Here is a 17,876-nt window from a genome sequence, read left to right as displayed (position 1 = left end):
TTTATTTAGTTTATTATTTTATATATATTCCTGTAGTGTGGCGGTCGGCCCCCCCACACCTCTACCTCAGATTGCTAATGTTGGGTCCCTCCCAGCTGGTTTCATAATATTTCTGTAGTGTAGTGTCCCTTTCCTTCCTCTGCCATCCACACTTATTTTTCTACAGTGTAGGGTCCCGTCCCTCCCTCCCAAACCTCCCACCGCCACAAACGGAGGTCGTTGCAGACAGTGACACAGTCTGTCTCACTGTCTGCAAGGATCAGGAAATCTACACTTATATGATAACGGAGCACCGACTGGGCTCCGTTACCATATGAAGGCAGATGCCTGCAGCCCAGGAAGAGCAAGTTTTGGTTGTCACTTGATAACAGACTGTTGGAGGTTCCTCAAGGGCCAACGTATATATACACATTATGTGGTACGATAATATAGACTTCAGTGTCCCTTTAAAATAATAGAATTGTTTTGAAGAGATCTGCAGGCATAGGAGGAAAATGATTCTGTTGAAATCAAGTTCAGCAGATTGTTTCTCTAAATAAACCATTTTATATAAAGCATAATAATTAATTACTGTGTTTTGAGGTCTGAGACCAGACACATTAATAAGCAACTGTTTTGTTGATCAGTAAACTAATTTTACTTTGTTTATCACAGTGGCACATGAACATAGCAAAAGTTATTTAATGCATTCGATGGAAGCAATTATGAATAGTTATACAGAGAACAAGTGAGATAAAATAAAAGTTAATCTGGAGGCAATAAAAGGATGTTAGAGGCAAGAGTTGGTATAAAACAGACAGGAGAGTGAGGAGCAGAGAAAAATAGAAGAAACAAATAGGCTGAATGGAGTAATGGAAAGAGAAACAGAGAAGAAGATACATGCTGAAAACCTTGACAGATCAGGAGACAATTAGATACTTACTTGAAGGCTTTGTAAATAGGTCTGAACCAGCACACATAGGAGCAGGGAGTAAAGAGGATGAGCCATAGAAATGCCAGGCCGAAATTAACAGCACCACCTCCTCCAATCATCCACGCCAGGCAGCCAATCAGATTTGCTGCCAGTGTGATGCTGTTCACTGCACGCACACACAGGAACACGCAGATAGGAAAATGCATGCAGTGAGAAGAGAGTTATAGATCAGTGTGATGTTAGTGCCATCTGTGGTAGAGGGATCTACAAGTGTATAACCCTTTACTCCACCAACCCCAAAGTACTTAAAGGTTGCTAAAACCACATCCTAAACATGCAGTAGATTTTGGTAGCAACCTTCTAAAACAGTGGCTGAAATCAGAAGAAGCAAAGGCAGATGGGTGAATTATGCTATTATTTTGAGGTTTTCTGCACCACAACCAATAAAATTGTCTTAATTAGACACAGTAACCACAAATAAAACCATTAAAAGAGCTCAAGCCTCTGTACTTGAAAATCCCCAGAAATAATGATGTCCATCTAAAGCAAACATGATATGGTTTAATTCTGAGTTACTGAAGCTAGCTAACTGCGACCTATTCTATTGCCGTTGTAAACTGTGTAAACTTGCTGTAACATCACCATGGACATATGTGTTGTTAGCACATGTTTACAACAGCAGTGGAAATTAAGTAAATTCCATCTTAACCCTTTCATAAAAGGGACATAATGTCTACATCGGAACAACGTTCCGATGTAGAAAAATTGAAATCCCGCGATCGTGCACGCGATCGGGAGATTTAAATTATGGGATCGAGTCAGGGGGGCATCCCTATGGCACTAGTTCAAAAGGTAAATGAGTGTGTGAAGCGCTAAGACTTAACCCACCTGGCCAATCTATGAGTAACTGTCTCCTTCCCAGACAGTAAAATCAAACAAATAGTAAAAATAAGGTTTGTAGATGGCGCTATAAGCTATGGGAAAAAACTAGATTCCACAATACGATATACTATAAAATATACTTAAAAACACACTTGAGACAATCAATAAATATATAGAATAATAAACAATTTATTCAGATGCTAAAAATTATAATAACAACACCCACAGATAAAAGGAACACTTTAAAAATCTATACAATTCATCACAACTCATTCAGGATACACATTCATTCAAAGGCTGGTTTAAACAATTCAAGAATCAATATCTAGACCCTAATGGTAAAAAGATAAATATGATGTATAGAAAATAGGTTAAAAATGTCTTTTTCAGGTCTCCAGATGGAGTTTAGAGTTTAAAAATATATACGGTGTGTCGTCACACAAATCTCTTTTTGTAAAAGGATTTTTAATTTACACAGAGAGATGGTGTCTTAATACTTTTTTTCTCCAAACAATCCTTTCTTAGAGGTTATATTGCCACAATCAGTTAAAAGAGATTATATTGCCACAGTCAGTTATTTCCTTAGAAAAGATTTTATCCACGATCAATTAATTGTTGAATTGTTGATAAAGCCCCGTCTGTAAGGGGTGAAACGCGTAGAAATACTGTGACTTGATTTGGAGAAACTAAAAAACCTGAGCCCGGACCAATCTCCACTCTGCGTACCTAAGTACTAAGTGCAGAGAGTGAGCAAAGGGCATTCGAGAAGAGACGGACACTATCTATAATACTTGCGCAAGTATTCCACTCACCATACAGGAGTTTACAAGCAGATCGGATCCGGTGACGTCAGGCGCTTTGCTAGCAGCGCGAGAACTCCCGGGGAAACCACAAGCTGCATACCGAAATATCAGACTGAACCGCAGGTGAGAGCTCTGTACCTGGAGACAAGTGCTACACTGAGGCGGTAAGACTACAACTTTGTCAACAGAAGTTTTTAGCTGTAAAAGTGCACACAAGTATTTATCATCTATTATCGCAATACCTTCTGCTGCACCTTTTGCCTGACCTTTTGCCTGATTTTTATCAAATAGAAACAAAATTGCAAACCAACATTGCAACAAAAATTTCAACAATTAATTGATCGTGGATAAAATCTTTTCTAAGGAAATAACTGACTGTGGCAATATAATCTCTTTTAACTGATTGTGGCAATATAACCTCTAAGAAAGGATTGTTTGGAGAAAAAAAGTATTAAGACACCATCTCTCTGTGTAAATTAAAAATCCTTTTACACCGTATATATTTTTAAACTCTAAACTCCATCTGGAGACCTGAAAAAGACATTTTTAACCTATTTTCTATACATCATATTTATCTTTTTACCATTAGGGTCTAGATATTGATTCTTGAATTGTTTAAACCAGCCTTTGAATGAATGTGTATCCTGAATGAGTTGTGATGAATTGTATAGATTTTTAAAGTGTTCCTTTTATCTGTGGGTGTTATTATTATAATTTTTAGCATCTGAATAAATTGTTTATTATTCTATATATTTATTGATTGTCTCAAGTGTGTTTTTAAGTATATTTTATAGTATATCGTATTGTGGAATCTAGTTTTTTCCCATAGCTTATAGCGCCATCTACAAACCTTATTTTTACTATCCCTATGGCACTAGGCACGCCCCAGACCGCGATCACCTCCAGGAAGAGCCATTGGCTTCAGGACAGCCAAACGGCTATGACGTTGTATTCCATCCTCATGGCGCTAAAGCCCAGCTCCATTTGGATGGAATAAAAACGCCATAACGGCACTAAAAGTTTAATGAACAGTACATTAAAACACATTTCTTTATTTGCTGCTGTGAATTAATGATGTTTCATTTAAAGATATGTCATAACAAAATTAGCCTTCCACACCCCTAAATATACTCACATAGGCAATCTCTCACAGTATGTGCGTAAGCCAACACAAATGCACAGATTCTACAAAAATTTCACCCTGGTGATCAGTACAAACAGACTGCACATGCATATAGGGCAGCTGCACATGCATGTGGCTTACGAGTGGTAAAGGTTAATGAACTTGAAAACATATTACTCATATGAAAAAGTCACATTTAAACATGTCGACTTTTTACTGCCAGAATTATTATGAAGTAAAAGCTTTTTGTACTTAAAAGGATGTTAAACTCAAAAGTAAATTCCCCATAAAGGGCCAGATTACGAGTGGAGCATTAACAGTTACACACGAGCGATAAGGGGTTTATCGCTGCTATTTGCATATATCGGGTTTTTCACTTGTATTACAAGATAGCTTGATTGCAATTTAAGTTAACATGCGTCGGGTTAGTGCTACCTCAGAGCTCTGGTTAACTTTCGCAAAACAAAAAAGTGTCACAAAACTAACACTTATAGTAAACACCATCTAATAAAAATTATTTTAAAAAAAATATTGCACAAAAAAGTTTTAGGGCTCAAAGATATGAGGTCTCGGGTGTTAGAGGGAAAAAAAGATAGGCAAAGAGCTTTAACATTGAGATACATACATATACACTAAATAAACCATAATTATGCAATATTCATATTTAAAAAAGTGTTATACTGTGTATTTACTGTAAATATTTCCCATTCAAATGTTCTGCACATAGCAGAATATGATCTAAGTATTTATAAATAGATATTACTATATAGAATAAAATATACAATCGGGTTTGCACGCAAAGTTGGGTGATTTTTTCCACTTTTTTGTACCATTGACTTCTATGGGGGAATACATGGAAGCGCACGCCATATGCTAAGCTCGTCTTTTTGCACTCGTCGGGTTAGCACGCAAACAATTTACTTTCAACTCATAATACAAGCGCCACCCGACGAGGGCAAAAATCTTACTGCTAGCGCAGTTACCGTTCAAGCAGGAGTGTTAAATAATGCTCCACTCGTAAAGTAGCCCTAAATATGTTCAAAATCAGTTCCACAAGGAAGATGAGTATCTACCATGATGCTGCTCACTGCCTCATGTAAGCTTTCTTGATGAACTGCAAATCATGCAAGTTATTAGCTTATAAACCTATTTAATTTATAATCCGAGTGTTATACACAGAAGCAAGCACAACTAATTCAAATGAGACCTTTATCACAGCAGAGGATGCATACTTACACATCCACAGGTAGTAGATACGCTTTGCTGTTGTTCGATGTAGATCTGGGATATCTGTTTCAAAGTCCTGGTAGAAACAAGGCTTCAGAGGGATAAAACGAGGCAGAGGGGGGAAGTTATTTGGTTTTTCTGCAGAGAGATGAAGGAAAATAGTGTGAAACTAACAGTCCTCAAAAACAAAGCAAGTGATTACCACAAAGTATACTTGTAAATCAGAATGAAGCAAAGAAATGTAACATTGCCTTAAACTAGGAATATGCTGCAGCCTGGAAAATAAACTGCAGAGCTTGCTAAAGAGAAAAAAAAAAAGTGTACAATATGGGAGAAAAACCAAAACACTATATAGTGCTGCAGAATGTGTGCATTCCAAAAAGATAACAGTAACAATAATAATAAATGGGTCTAATTTCTCACCAGACATGGCCTTTGGAGCTTGTTCTGTTTGGGGTTAGAAGTTGTGTTTTTCTCTTTCAGTACTTGAAGCCTTAAAACCTGGGGAGGGCAAAAGGAAAGAAGTTTAGACACTGATTTCATGGCAATTTAAAGGGGACATGAAAGACAAAATTAAACTTGTACGATCATTGCATTATTATCAAATGTACTTTGTTCACATGGTATCCTTTTTTGAAGTATACCTAGGTAGGTATAGGAGCAGCAATGCATTACTGGGAGCCAGCTGGTGATTTGCTCAGATAGCTCCCAGCAGTGCATATCTGCTACTTAGCTTACCTAAATTGTATGCTTCAATAAAGTATACCATAAAAACAAAGGACATTTGATAATATAACTAAATTAGAAATGTATTTAAGATTGCATGCTCTATCTGAATTGTAAAAGCTTGAATTTTGAGTTTACTGTCCATTTAAGGCCACAATAACTTGCTAAATAAAACTACCTATTCCAGATCATCACAATAACTTTCCAAGTAAAATTCATTATTTAGAGAATAACTTTTAAAATCTTTATAAACTGAAATTTTTGGATCATTATCACTTCTGCTTATGAAAACAACTCAATTTTTATTATTTAAAAAGATAGTTAATGCCTTTATTACCCATTCCCCAGTTTTGCATAACCAACACTGTAATAAGGGACACTAAAGTCAAAATAAACTTTTAGGATTCAGACAGAGCGTGCAGTTTTAAAAATTTACTTCCAGTATCATATTTTGCACAGTCTTTTAATAAGCCCACTTTCTGGGGAACAAGATCCTACTGAGCATGTGCACAATCTCACAGGGTATATGTATGCTTGTTTGTGATTGACTGATGTCTGTCGCATGATACAGGAAGCTGGAAAAAATGAGAAAAAAAAATTGTCAGAAAAAAAATCTACTGCTTATTTGAAATTCAGCCTTTTCTTTTCATTGTGCACTCACCCTGCAGCAAATTTCACAAAGATTAGTGCAGTGGCTTGTGTTGTAGTTATGACTAAAAATACTTTATGTATCATCTTAACCCTTTCCTGACGGGGTTAAAGTGTTTGTCTACATCGGAACAACTGTTCCGATGTAGACAAATTGAAATCACGCGATAGTGCACATGATCGCGAGATTTCAATTATTCGATCGGGTCTGGGGGGCGTCCCTATAACCCTAGGAACGCCCTCCAGACCGCGATCAAATCTGAGAAGCACAGTAGGCTTCAGGACAGCCGTTGGCTATGACGTTCTATTCTGTCATAACGGCTTTAAAGCCCAGTGTAATTATGATGGAATAGAACGGCATAACGGCGTTAAAAGTTTAATAATCTAGAAAGTACTAAGTCAGCTGGTGGTTTGGGGGTTTGCAGTGACTGCCAGTTTCATATGCTAAAATTGACCAAAACAGGGTTTATCATAAAACAGGGTTTGACAAATGTATTCAAATTTTAGAAGTGTTTCAAAAAATGTAATAGTGAGAGTATAATAAACACATAATCAGCTTCTCATGCAGTTATTCTGGTATTGCAGTCTCTCGGAAGGGAAAGGTTGAGCTCTGGAGGTTCCCTGGCATGCCCAGCCCTGCCCACTGAATGTCTGCAACTTCAAAAGGGGTTTCTCTAACTCAGTTTAAAAGGTTCCCTTGAAAACAAGAAGCAGCAGCACAGGATGTTCGGAACTGCATGTAGTGAGAAGGTAAGAGGTAAAGCTGTAAATCTACACCTCTGTTCTTCCAAAGGCACCCTGGTTAGTTGAGTCCTGACATAGAACGACCAAGTAAACAAAATGAATTTTCTGGAGCAAAAAGCATGGATGACCACAAAGCCTTTTGAGATAATGTTTTGTAGACAGAAAAGTCAAAAGAAACGAGTTCCCTATATGCTGCATTTCACAATAAGATCATACCAACAGACAAACATGGTTGTAGTGTGATGCTTTATTGTATCAGGACCTGGAAGACTTGCCAACCATGCATTCTCTATCACAAAGTTCTGAAGGAGAATATCTGGTCATCGGTCTGAAGCATAATTGGGTTATTAGCAGCTGAATTTTTTTCACTTTGGGGAGTCTATGTTTGAAGCATAATTGGGTTATGCAGTAGGTCAATTATTTTAAGCACAAGTGTAAGTCAACCTCAGAATGTCTCAAAAAGAAAGAAAATTAAGATTTTAAAGTGTCTGACTTGAATCCCATTTATATGCTGTGGAAAGACCTTAAAGGGGCACTGAACCCACATTTTTTCTCTAATGATTAGTGGAGAGACTACAATTTTAAACAACATTCCAATTTACTTCTGTTATCTTATTTGCTTCATTCTTTAGATATCTTTTGTTGAAGAAATATCAATGCACATGGGTGAGCCAATCACATGAGGCATCTATGTGCAGCCACCAATCAGCAGCTACTTAGCCTATCTAGATATGCTTTTCAGCAAAGGATATCAAGGAAATGAAACAAATTAGATAATAGAAGTAAATTAGAAAGTTATTTAAAAGTGCATGCTCTTTCAAAATCATGAAAGAAAAAATTTGGGTTTCATGTCCCTTTAAACAGGAAGTGTTTAAAAATGTTAAGGTATAATACAGGTATCTGTGCTATGGAAGACCATTAATTTATACTTTACCAATGACAAAGGAAATCTTATAAGAGTTAAAAAACAATTTATTACAATGCTTACAGTAGAATTAATTTTTACTATTAAAAACAAAATTTATGCTTACCTGATAAATTTATTTCTCTTGTGGTGTATCAAGTCCACGGGTTCATCCATTACTTGTGGGATATTCTCCTTCCCAACAGGAAGCTGCAAGAAGACACCCACAGCAGAGCTGTCTATATAGCTCCTCCCCTAACTGCCACCCCCAGTCATTCGACCGAAGACAAGCAAGAAAAAAAGGAGAAACTATAGGGTGCAGTGGTGACTGTAGTTTAAAAATAAAAAACACCTGCCTTAAAATGACAGGGCGGGCCGTGGACTGGATACACCACAAGAGAAATAAATTTATCAGGTAAGCATAAATTTTGTTTTCTCTTGTAAAGGTGTATCCAGTCCACGGGTCATTCATTACTTGTGGGATACCAATACCAAAGCTTTAGGACACGGATGAAGGGAGGGACAAGGCAGGAACTTAAACGGAAGGCACCACTCACTGCCTGTAAGACCTTTCTCCCAAAAATAGCCTCCGAAGAAGCAAAAGTATCAAATTTATAGAATTTAGAAAAGGTATGAAGCGAAGACCAAGTCGCCGCCTTACAAATCTGTTCAACAGAGGCCTCATGTTTAAAAGCCCATGTGGAAGCTACTGCTCTAGTAGAATGAGCTGTAATTATTTCAGGAGGCTGCTGGCCAGCAGTCTCATAAGCTAAGCGTATTATACTTCTTAGCCAAAAAGAAAGAAGTTGCCGAAGCCTTTTGGCCTCTCCTCTGTCCAGAGTAGACAACAAACAAAGCAGATGTTTGACGAAAATCCTTCGTAGCTTGTAAATAAAACTTTAAAGCACGAACCACATCAAGATTGTGTAATAGACGTTCCTTCTTTGAAGAAGGATTAGGACACAGTGACGGAACAACAATCTCCTGATTGATATTCTTATTAGATACCACCTTAGGAAGAAACCCAGGTTTGGTACGTAACACTACCTTATCTGCATGGAAAATCAGATAAGGGGAATCACATTGTAAAGCAGATAACTCCGAAACTCTTCGATCCGAGGAGATAGCTACTAAAAACAGGACTTTCCAAGATAAAAGCTAATATCTATGGAATGCAAAGGTTCAAACGGAACCCCTTGAAGAACTTTAAGAACTAAATTTAAACTCCATGGCGGAGCAACAGGTTTAAACACAGGCTTGATCCTAACTAAAGCCTGACAAAACGCCTGAACGTCTGGAACCTCAGCCAGAATAGACAGAGCAGAAATCTGTCCCTTTAAGGAACTAGCTGACAAACCCTTCTCCAATCCTTCTTGGAGAAAAGATAATATCCTAGGAATCCTGAACTTACTCCATGAGTAACCCTTGGATTCACACCAACAAGGATATTTACACCATATCTTATGATAGATTTTCCTGGCGACAGGCTTTCGAGCTTGAATTAAGGTATCAATGACCGATTCGGAAAAACCACGCTTTGATAGAATCAAGCGTTCAATCTCCAAGCAGTCAGACGTAGAGAAATTAGATTTGGATGTTTGAAGGGACCTTGACGTAGAAGGTCCTGCCTTAGCGGCAGAGTCCATGGTGGAAAGGATGACATGTCCAGATCTGCATACCAAGTCCTGCGTGGCCACGCAGGGGCTTTCAAGATCACCGAAGCTCTCTCCTGCTTGATCTTGGCAATCAGACGAGGGAGCACATAAAACGGTGGAAACACAAAAGCCAGGCTGAAGGACCAGGGCGCTGCTAGAGCATCTATCAGCGCTGCCTTGGGATCCCTGGACCCGTAACAAGGAAGCTTGGCGTTCTGACGAGACGCCATGAGATCCAGTTCTGGTTTGCCCCAAAGTTGGATCAACTGGGCAAATACCTCCGGATGGAGCTCCCACTCCCCCGGATGAAAAGTCTGCCGACTTAGAAAATCCGCCTGCCCATAGAATTATCTTTGAAACCTCCAACATTGCCAGGGGGCTCCTTGTTCCCCCCTGATGGGTAATATAGGCTACAGTCGTGATGTTGTCCGACTGAAATCTGATGAACCTGACCGCAGCTAGCTGAGGCCAAGCCTGAAGAGCATTGAATATCGCTCTTATTTCCAGAATGTTTATCGGAAGGAGCCTTCAGGGAGTTCCAGACTGCACCCCAGCCGAGAAGGCTGGCATCTGTCGTTACTATAGTCCATTCTGGCCTGCGGAAACTCATTCCCTTGGACAGATGGACCCGAGATAGCCACCAGAGAAGAGAATCCCTAGTCTCTTGATCCAGATTTAGTAGAAGGGACAATTCTGTGTAATCCCCATTCCACTGATTGAGCATGCAAAGTTGCAGTGGTTTGAGATGTAGGCGGCCAAACGGAACTATGTCCATTGCCGCTACCATTAATCCGATTACTTCCATACACTGAGCCACTGACGGACGAGAAATGGAATAAAGAGCACGGCAGGGAGTTAGAAGTTTTGACAACCTGACCTCTGTCAGATAAATCTTCATTTCTACTGAATCTATCAGAGTTCCTAGTAAGGAAACTCTTGTGAGAGGTGAGAGAGAACTCTTTCCTTCGTTCACCTTCCACCCGTGAGACCTTAGGAATGCCAGAACAATGTCCGTATGGGACCTGGCGATTTGAAAAGTTGACGCCTGTATCAGGATGTCGTCTAGGTAAGGGGCTACTGCTATACCCCGCGGTCTTAGAACCACCAGAAGGGACCCTAGAACCTTCGTAAAGATTCTTGGTGCCGTGGCTAACCCAAAGGGAAGAGCCACAAACTGGTAATGCCTGTCTAGGAAGGCGAACCTGAGGAACTGATGATGATCCATGTGTATCGGAATATGTAGATAAGCATCCTTTAAATCCACGGTAGTCATATATTGACCCTCCTGGATCATAGGTAGGATGGTTCGAATAGTCTCCATCTTGAAGGATGGGACCCTGAGAAATTTGTTTAGGATCTTGAGATCCAAGATTGGTCTGAAAGTTCTATACTATAAACAGATTTGAATAGAAGCCCTGCCCCTGTTCCTCCTTTGGAACTGGGTGGATCACTCCCATAACTAGTAGGTCTTGAACGCAATGTAAGAATGCCTCTCTCTTTATCTGGTTTGCAGATAATTGTGAGAGATGAAATCTCCCCTTTGAAGATGAAGCTTTGAAATCCAGAAGATATCCCTGGGAAACAATCTCCAGAGCCCAGGGATCCTGGACGTCTCTTGCTCAAGCCTGGGCGAAGAGAGAAAGTCTGCCCCCCCACTAGATCCGGTCCCGGATCGGGGGCTACTCCTTCATGCTGTCTTAGAGGCAGCAGCAGGCTTTTTGGCCTTTTTCCAAGCCTGGTTAGGTCTCCAGACTGGCTTGGACTGGGCAAAATTTCCCTCTTGTTTTGTAGAAGAAGAAGATGAAGCTGCGCCACTCTTGAAGTTTCGAAAGGAACGAAAATTAGTCTGTTTGGTCCTTAACTTGTTGGACCTATCCTGGGGCGTGGCCTTTTCCTCCAGTAATATCAGAAATGATCTTCTTCAGTCAAGGACCAAATAGGGTCTGCCCTTTGAAGGGGATCTTGAGAAGTTTAGACTTTGAAGTGACATCAGCTGACCAGGATTTAAGCCTTAGCGCCCTACGTGCCTGAATGGCAAAACCTGAATTTTTAGCCGTTAGCTTGGTTAAATGAAAAACGGCGTCAGAAATAAATGAATTGGCTAACTTAAGAGCTTTAAGCCTGTCAAGGATATCATCCAACGGGGTTTCTACCTGTAAAGCCTCCTCCAGAGACTCGAACCAGAAAGCCGCTGCAGCAGTGACTGGGGCAATGCATGCAAGAGGCTGGAGAATAAAACCTTGTTGTATAAAGATTTTCTTAAGGAAACCCTCTAATTTCTTATCCATAGGATCTAGGAAAGCACAACTGTCCTCGACAGGAATAGTTGTAAGCTTAGCTAGGGTAGAGACTGCTCCCTCCACCTTAGGGACCGTCTGCCACAAGTCCCGTGTAGCGGCATCTATAGGAAACATTTTCTTAAAAGCAGGAGGGGGAGAGAACGGCACACCTGGTCTATCCCATTCCTTAGTAATAATTTCTGAAAATCTCTTAGGGATTGGAAAAACATCAGTGTAAGCAGGCACTGCAAAGTATTTGTCCATTTTACACAATTTCTCTGGGACTACAATGGTGTCACAGTCATCCAGAGTCGCTAAAACCTCCCTGAGCAACACGCGGAGGTGTTCAAGCTTAAATTTAAATGCTGTCATTTCAGAGTCAGACTGAAGTAACGCCTTCCCTGAATCAGAGAAGTCACCCACAGATAGCTCTCCTGCTTCAACTTCTGCACATTGTGAGGGTATATCAGACATAGCTACTAAAGCGTCAGAGAGCTCTGTATTTGTTCTAGCCCCAGAGCTGTCTCGCTTTCCTTGTAACCCTGGCAGTTTGGACAATACCTCTGTGAGGGTATGATTCATAACTGCCGCCATGTCTTGTAAAGTAAACGCATTGGACGCGCTAGATGTACTTGGCGTCCCTTGAGCGGGAGTTATAGGTTCTGACACATGGGGAGAGCTAGATGGCATAACCTCCCTTTTGTCAGTCTCAGAAACCTCAGGTGATAAATCTTTAAAAGCCATAATATGGTCTTTATAACTTATAGAAAGGTCAGTGCATTTGGTACACATTCTAAGAGGGGGTTCCACAATGGCTTCTAAACATAATGAACAAGGAGTTTCCTCTATGTCAGACATGTTTAACAGACTAGTAATGAAACCAGCAAGCTTGGAAAACACTTTAATAAATGTGAAAAAAGCAATAATAAAAAAATGTTACTGTGCCTTTAAGAAAAAAAACTAACACATAAACTGCAAAACAGTGAAAAAAATTAGTAAACTCTACGAAATTTTTACAGTGTGTATAAGGGACTAAAGCAGCATTGCACCCACTTGCAAATGGATGATTAACTCCTCAGGCCCAAAAACGAATTAGAAAAACATTAAACCTGTTAACAAACAGTCAAACACACTGCCACAGCTCTGCTGTGGCTCCTAACTGCCCTTAAAAACAATTTTTGCAGGAACAAAACCCTCTATAGAGGTCCTATAAGCCAGAGGACTCCTTCAGGGAAGCTGGATGTCTCAGACTGAAAACGAAAATAGGCCCCTCCCACCATGCACTCAAAGTCAGAGGGCCTTAAAAAAGTACTCCTAGGAGTAATCTAACAAGCCATGTGGAAACTAGGCCCCAAATAAAGATTTATCACCCTCAGAGAAAAAACGTTTTTATTTATAAATCATGCAAACGTTTTTACACTAAGTAATATAGGTATTAACATGAATATTATCCCTTTTTGCAAGCATGATCCCAGTTGTTAAATCACTGTATCAGGCTTACCTTAAATATACCAGGCACTGTCAGCATTTTCTAGACCTTATCTCTCAAAGCAGGCAATCTGCAGACCATCCCCCCCCAACTGAAGTTTTCTTTCCATACTCTTCAGTTATATGTGAGAACAGCAATGGACCTTAGTTACAAACCGCTAAGATCATCAAACCTCCAGGCAGAATTCTTCTTCCAATTTCTGCCTGAGAGTAAAAACAGTACAACGCCGGTACCGTTTAAAAATAACAAACTTTTGATTGAAGGTAAAAACTACACTAAGATCATCTCTCTTGATACTTCCTTTCTTGTCGAGAGCTGCAAGAGAATGACTGGGGGTGGCAGTTAGGGGAGGAGCTATATAGACATCTCTGCTGTGGGTGTCCTCTTGCAGCTTCCTGTTGGGAAGGAGAATATCCCACAAGTAATGGATGAACCCGTGGACTGGATACACCTTTACAAGAGAAAACACAACGCTTTAAAATACACAAAATACGACCTAAAAAAATAAAATATTTTGGTTGATTAAAAAATGTGATGGACGGTTACACAGTCAGATTATCTCATCTGATATGGCTAATATGTCAAGAGTGGGGGATACTCCACCACTTGTTCATATATATTTAATTAACACCATAAATAAATCTTAGTGAGTGAATATCACAGTGGGCATGAGCCACAGAAAACGGGTACCACGTTTTGTCTTGAAAAAGGCCCTTATTCTGGGCCGAAACGCGTAGACTACTTTAAATAAGATTTGTGAGGCTTCATATACTACCAGGACATCGGCCTTTGGGGTAAGTTGATTGACCAATAAGCTATACTCCATATGCCCTTTTTGTTGAGTATACTTTTCTCTTTGATTTCAGGTCCCTGTCTTCATACGGACTAGGATACTGGATCAGGATACATCCCCTAGGATTTTTGTTTTAACCGGATATTTAAAAGGACTTAACAGATTGGGATTGAACAATCCAATCAAAGACTGTGACTCTCACATATTTTTTATGACTATTAGGTTGTTTATTTCTTGTTCTTAACAATATTTCACACTCACTGGGCAATCCAGCCCAATTGTAACAGTAATTATATAGGGCCAGCTAGCCTCATCTGGGTAATATTTCATTTTTTGTAACATTTGTTTATATATCGATTATTGGTCCCATTGTTTTCCTTTTTCTTTTGTTTTGTGGAATTATTATCACTATAAACACTTTTGGCACTGCATTTTTTCACATTCCTTGGACATACCGGTATTGATCCAATTGCTTTTATTTTTTCACATTGTGTGTTATTTTTCACATTGTGAGTTATTAATTTGTCACCTCAGAGGGATTTATTATTATTATTTTTTACACAAAGTTTTCTCCCAATTATTGTTCCGAATAGAATAGAATTGTATTAGGATATAAGTTTTTATTTTGTGGTACCCGTTTTCTGTGGCTCATGCCCACTGTGATATTCACTCACTAAGATTTATTTATGGTGTTAATTAAATATATATGAACAAGTGGTGGAGTATCCCCCACTCTTGACATATTAGCCATATCAGATGAGATAATATGACTGTGTAACCGTCCATCACATTTTTTAATCGACCAAAAATATTTAGGTCGTATTTTGTGTTTTTTTTTTAAAGCGTTGTGTTTTTAATAGTAAAAATTAATTCTACTGTAAGCATTGTAATAATTTTTTTTTTTAACTCTTATAAGATTTCCTTTGTCATTGGTAGAGTATAAATTAATGGTCTTCCATAGCACAGATACCTGTATTATACCTTAGCCTTTGGCGCTCCTATATATCCACTACTGTACGTTCTCACTAGACCTACTAGGGGGTCTTCCTGATAGTGTAGCAGGTACATTGTCCTAGGCGCTAATTGCTTCTCCCCCTTTTTTAGTGTTTAAAAATGTTGCAGTGCAGTGTTTAAAACTGCTAGCTAAACCTACTGCAGAGTATTGAATGTATTGGAAATTTATATATATATATATATATATATATATATATATATATATATATATATATATATATATATATATATATATATATATATATATATATACACACACAAAGCTGTTTTTGCTAATTAAAACCACCAACTAGGATGTGCCAATAACAATAGGCCGAGTCTTCAAGTAAAGAAGACCTGCTAATGTTATTTGTGTTAGCCATTAAAATGCTAATTATGGCTGGGGGGGGGGGTTGAAGAAACACAAGCAGCTATTTCACATACAAAAATCTCTCTTCCTCATACCCCCACTTGGAGATTAATCAATGCTATTATCCTCTCTTTACATAGCTTTTCTACAGCGAAAACATTTGTTTTCAGTATATGTGGGGATACTGCATAAAGGGCGCCTCATAGCATATCACAAGTTCAAATAAAATTCAGGTCAGTCGATGAAGAAGATTGTGCTCACATTTAAAGAACACCTCAAAATGGTAATTGAAAGCAGACTGGAAACTCAGCGCTAGCCATCAAGCTCATTCCGGCACAAGACGACACAGGAAGCCCTGCCCAGCCATATTCAGACTTCTATGAAGCAGATACATCTACTGTCCCCCAATCTCTGTTTCACTAGATGACAACTACTTGCACCTGTAGTGGGTCACTGAGTCATGTTCCAGTTTCATTAGATGATAATTATGTCCTGCTGCTAGACAAAGATACCATCTAGTGAAACAGGAACATGACCCAGTGACTTGCTACAGGTACAAGTAGTTGTCCTCTAGTAAAACAGGAACATGACCCAGTGATCTGTTACAGATGCCTGAATACCGCTGTGCGGGATCTCCTGTATTGTCCGTTGCTGGGAGTAAGCTTGCTGGTTAGCTACTACTCAGAGACGAGATCGGGGGACAGTAGATTAACCTGCCCCATAGACGTCTGAATACCGTTGTGCGGGGCTTCCTGTGCCGAGAGTGAGCTTGCTGGTTAGCTCCGAGTATCCAGCCTGCTTTCAATCACCTATTTGGGGTGTTCACTAAATGAGAGTACAATCTTCTTCATCAACTTAACTGAATTTTATTTAAACTTGTGATACGCTAGGAGGCCCCTTTGGTCTCTGTTTGCTTTTCTATAGATCTGATTTGAGCCGAAGTACTCATTATTTAAAGGGACATAATACTCCTATGCTAAATCACTTGAAACTGACGCAGCATAACTGTAAAAAGCTGACAGGAAAATATCACCTGAGCATCTCTATGTAAAAAAGGAAGATATTTTACCTCACAATTTCCTCAGCTCAGCAGAGCAAGTTCTGTGTAAAAAGTTATACTCAGCTGTTGCTCAGCTGCAGGTTAAAAAAAAAATGGGAAAAAAAATGAAGAAATGAACATCAGCCAATCAGCATCAACAGTGCTGAGGTCATGAACTCTTTTACTGTGATCTCATGAGATTTGACTTAACTCATGAGATTTCATTGTAAACTTCCCTACACTGAATAGGGAAATAAGATGAGAGTGCAAGAGGCTCGCTCCTTCCGCTGTCCCGGGACAGACATACTGATTTGCTGCTTAGAAGTCATTTACAAAGGGATGTGGCTACTGAGAAACTTTTGAGGTAAAATATCTTTCTTTTTTACATAGAGATGTTCAGGTGATATTTTATAGTCAGCTTTTTACAGCTATACTGCATCACTTTCAAGTGTTTTAACATTTGGGTATTATGGCCCTTTAAGGAGCTACATGACTAGCATTGTTGGACCAATCATTTCCAGCCTTTTGAATTGGAATTGTACTTTATCCAATGACTTTATATTATATTTTATTTATAACTTCATTGATAATCAGAAACATCAGTACAGGTGGCCCTCGTTTTACAACGGTTCAATTTACACCGTTTCAGAATAACAACCTTTTTTTTCCAGTCATGTGACTGCTATTGAAAAGCATTGAAAAGCAGTGCATTTATTAAAATAGCCAGTAGGTGGAGCTGTCCGCTTGTGTTGCAGCAAAGCCAAGCAAGCTGAAATTAATCAGTTTTTACCAGACCTGAGCTATCAAGCAGATGTCAAAGGAACAAGATCTTCCTGTCAATAACTCAGTCCAGATTGGAATGCATAGAAATAACTGTTTGCAGAAAAATGCAAGTGAAGTCTGTGTTGTGTGATTATTCTATTAGGTTTATAATGCTATTTAGCAAATGTTTTTGTTCATTTAACTTAGTTTAATTATATATTTTGTGTTGTGTGATTATTTTATTAGGTTTATAATGCTGTCTAGCATTTAAAGTCTTCATTTCAAAGCTTTAAAAATAATGTATTAAGTGTTACTTATGACAATTTTGAGAGGGGCCTGGAACCTATCTCCCTCACTTCCCATTGACTTACATTATAAACTGGGTTTCAATTTACAACGGTTTCAATTTACAACCATTCCTTCTGGAACCTAACCCCAGCGTAAACTGAGGGCTACCTGTATTAGTATTTTATTTGGCCGTTTGTGCATCACACACTGATTATTTATATATTTTGAGTGCCCCCTT

At 39.0% G+C, this 17,876-nt stretch overlaps 1 protein-coding gene across 2 annotated transcripts in view; it reads right to left on the bottom strand.

The window, feature by feature from the left end:
• The window catches only part of SCAMP5 (secretory carrier membrane protein 5), a 113,215-nt gene that overhangs the window by 50,874 nt on the left and 44,465 nt on the right, over nucleotides 1-17,876 (bottom strand). For both annotated transcript variants that reach the window (XM_053717389.1, XM_053717388.1), the window contains exons 2-4: nucleotides 5,372-5,449; nucleotides 4,958-5,086; nucleotides 923-1,079 (exon numbers count right to left, since the gene is read on the bottom strand). In XM_053717389.1, the coding sequence (XP_053573364.1) occupies nucleotides 923-1,079; nucleotides 4,958-5,086; nucleotides 5,372-5,378 (293 nt within the window). In that variant the 5' untranslated portion in view covers nucleotides 5,379-5,449. The remainder of the gene's footprint in view (nucleotides 1-922; nucleotides 1,080-4,957; nucleotides 5,087-5,371; nucleotides 5,450-17,876) is intronic.

Source organism: Bombina bombina, chromosome 6 (genome assembly GCF_027579735.1).
Source record: "Bombina bombina isolate aBomBom1 chromosome 6, aBomBom1.pri, whole genome shotgun sequence".
Taxonomy (NCBI): Eukaryota; Metazoa; Chordata; class Amphibia; order Anura; family Bombinatoridae; genus Bombina; species Bombina bombina.
This window is presented reverse-complemented; position numbering and strand designations above follow the sequence as displayed.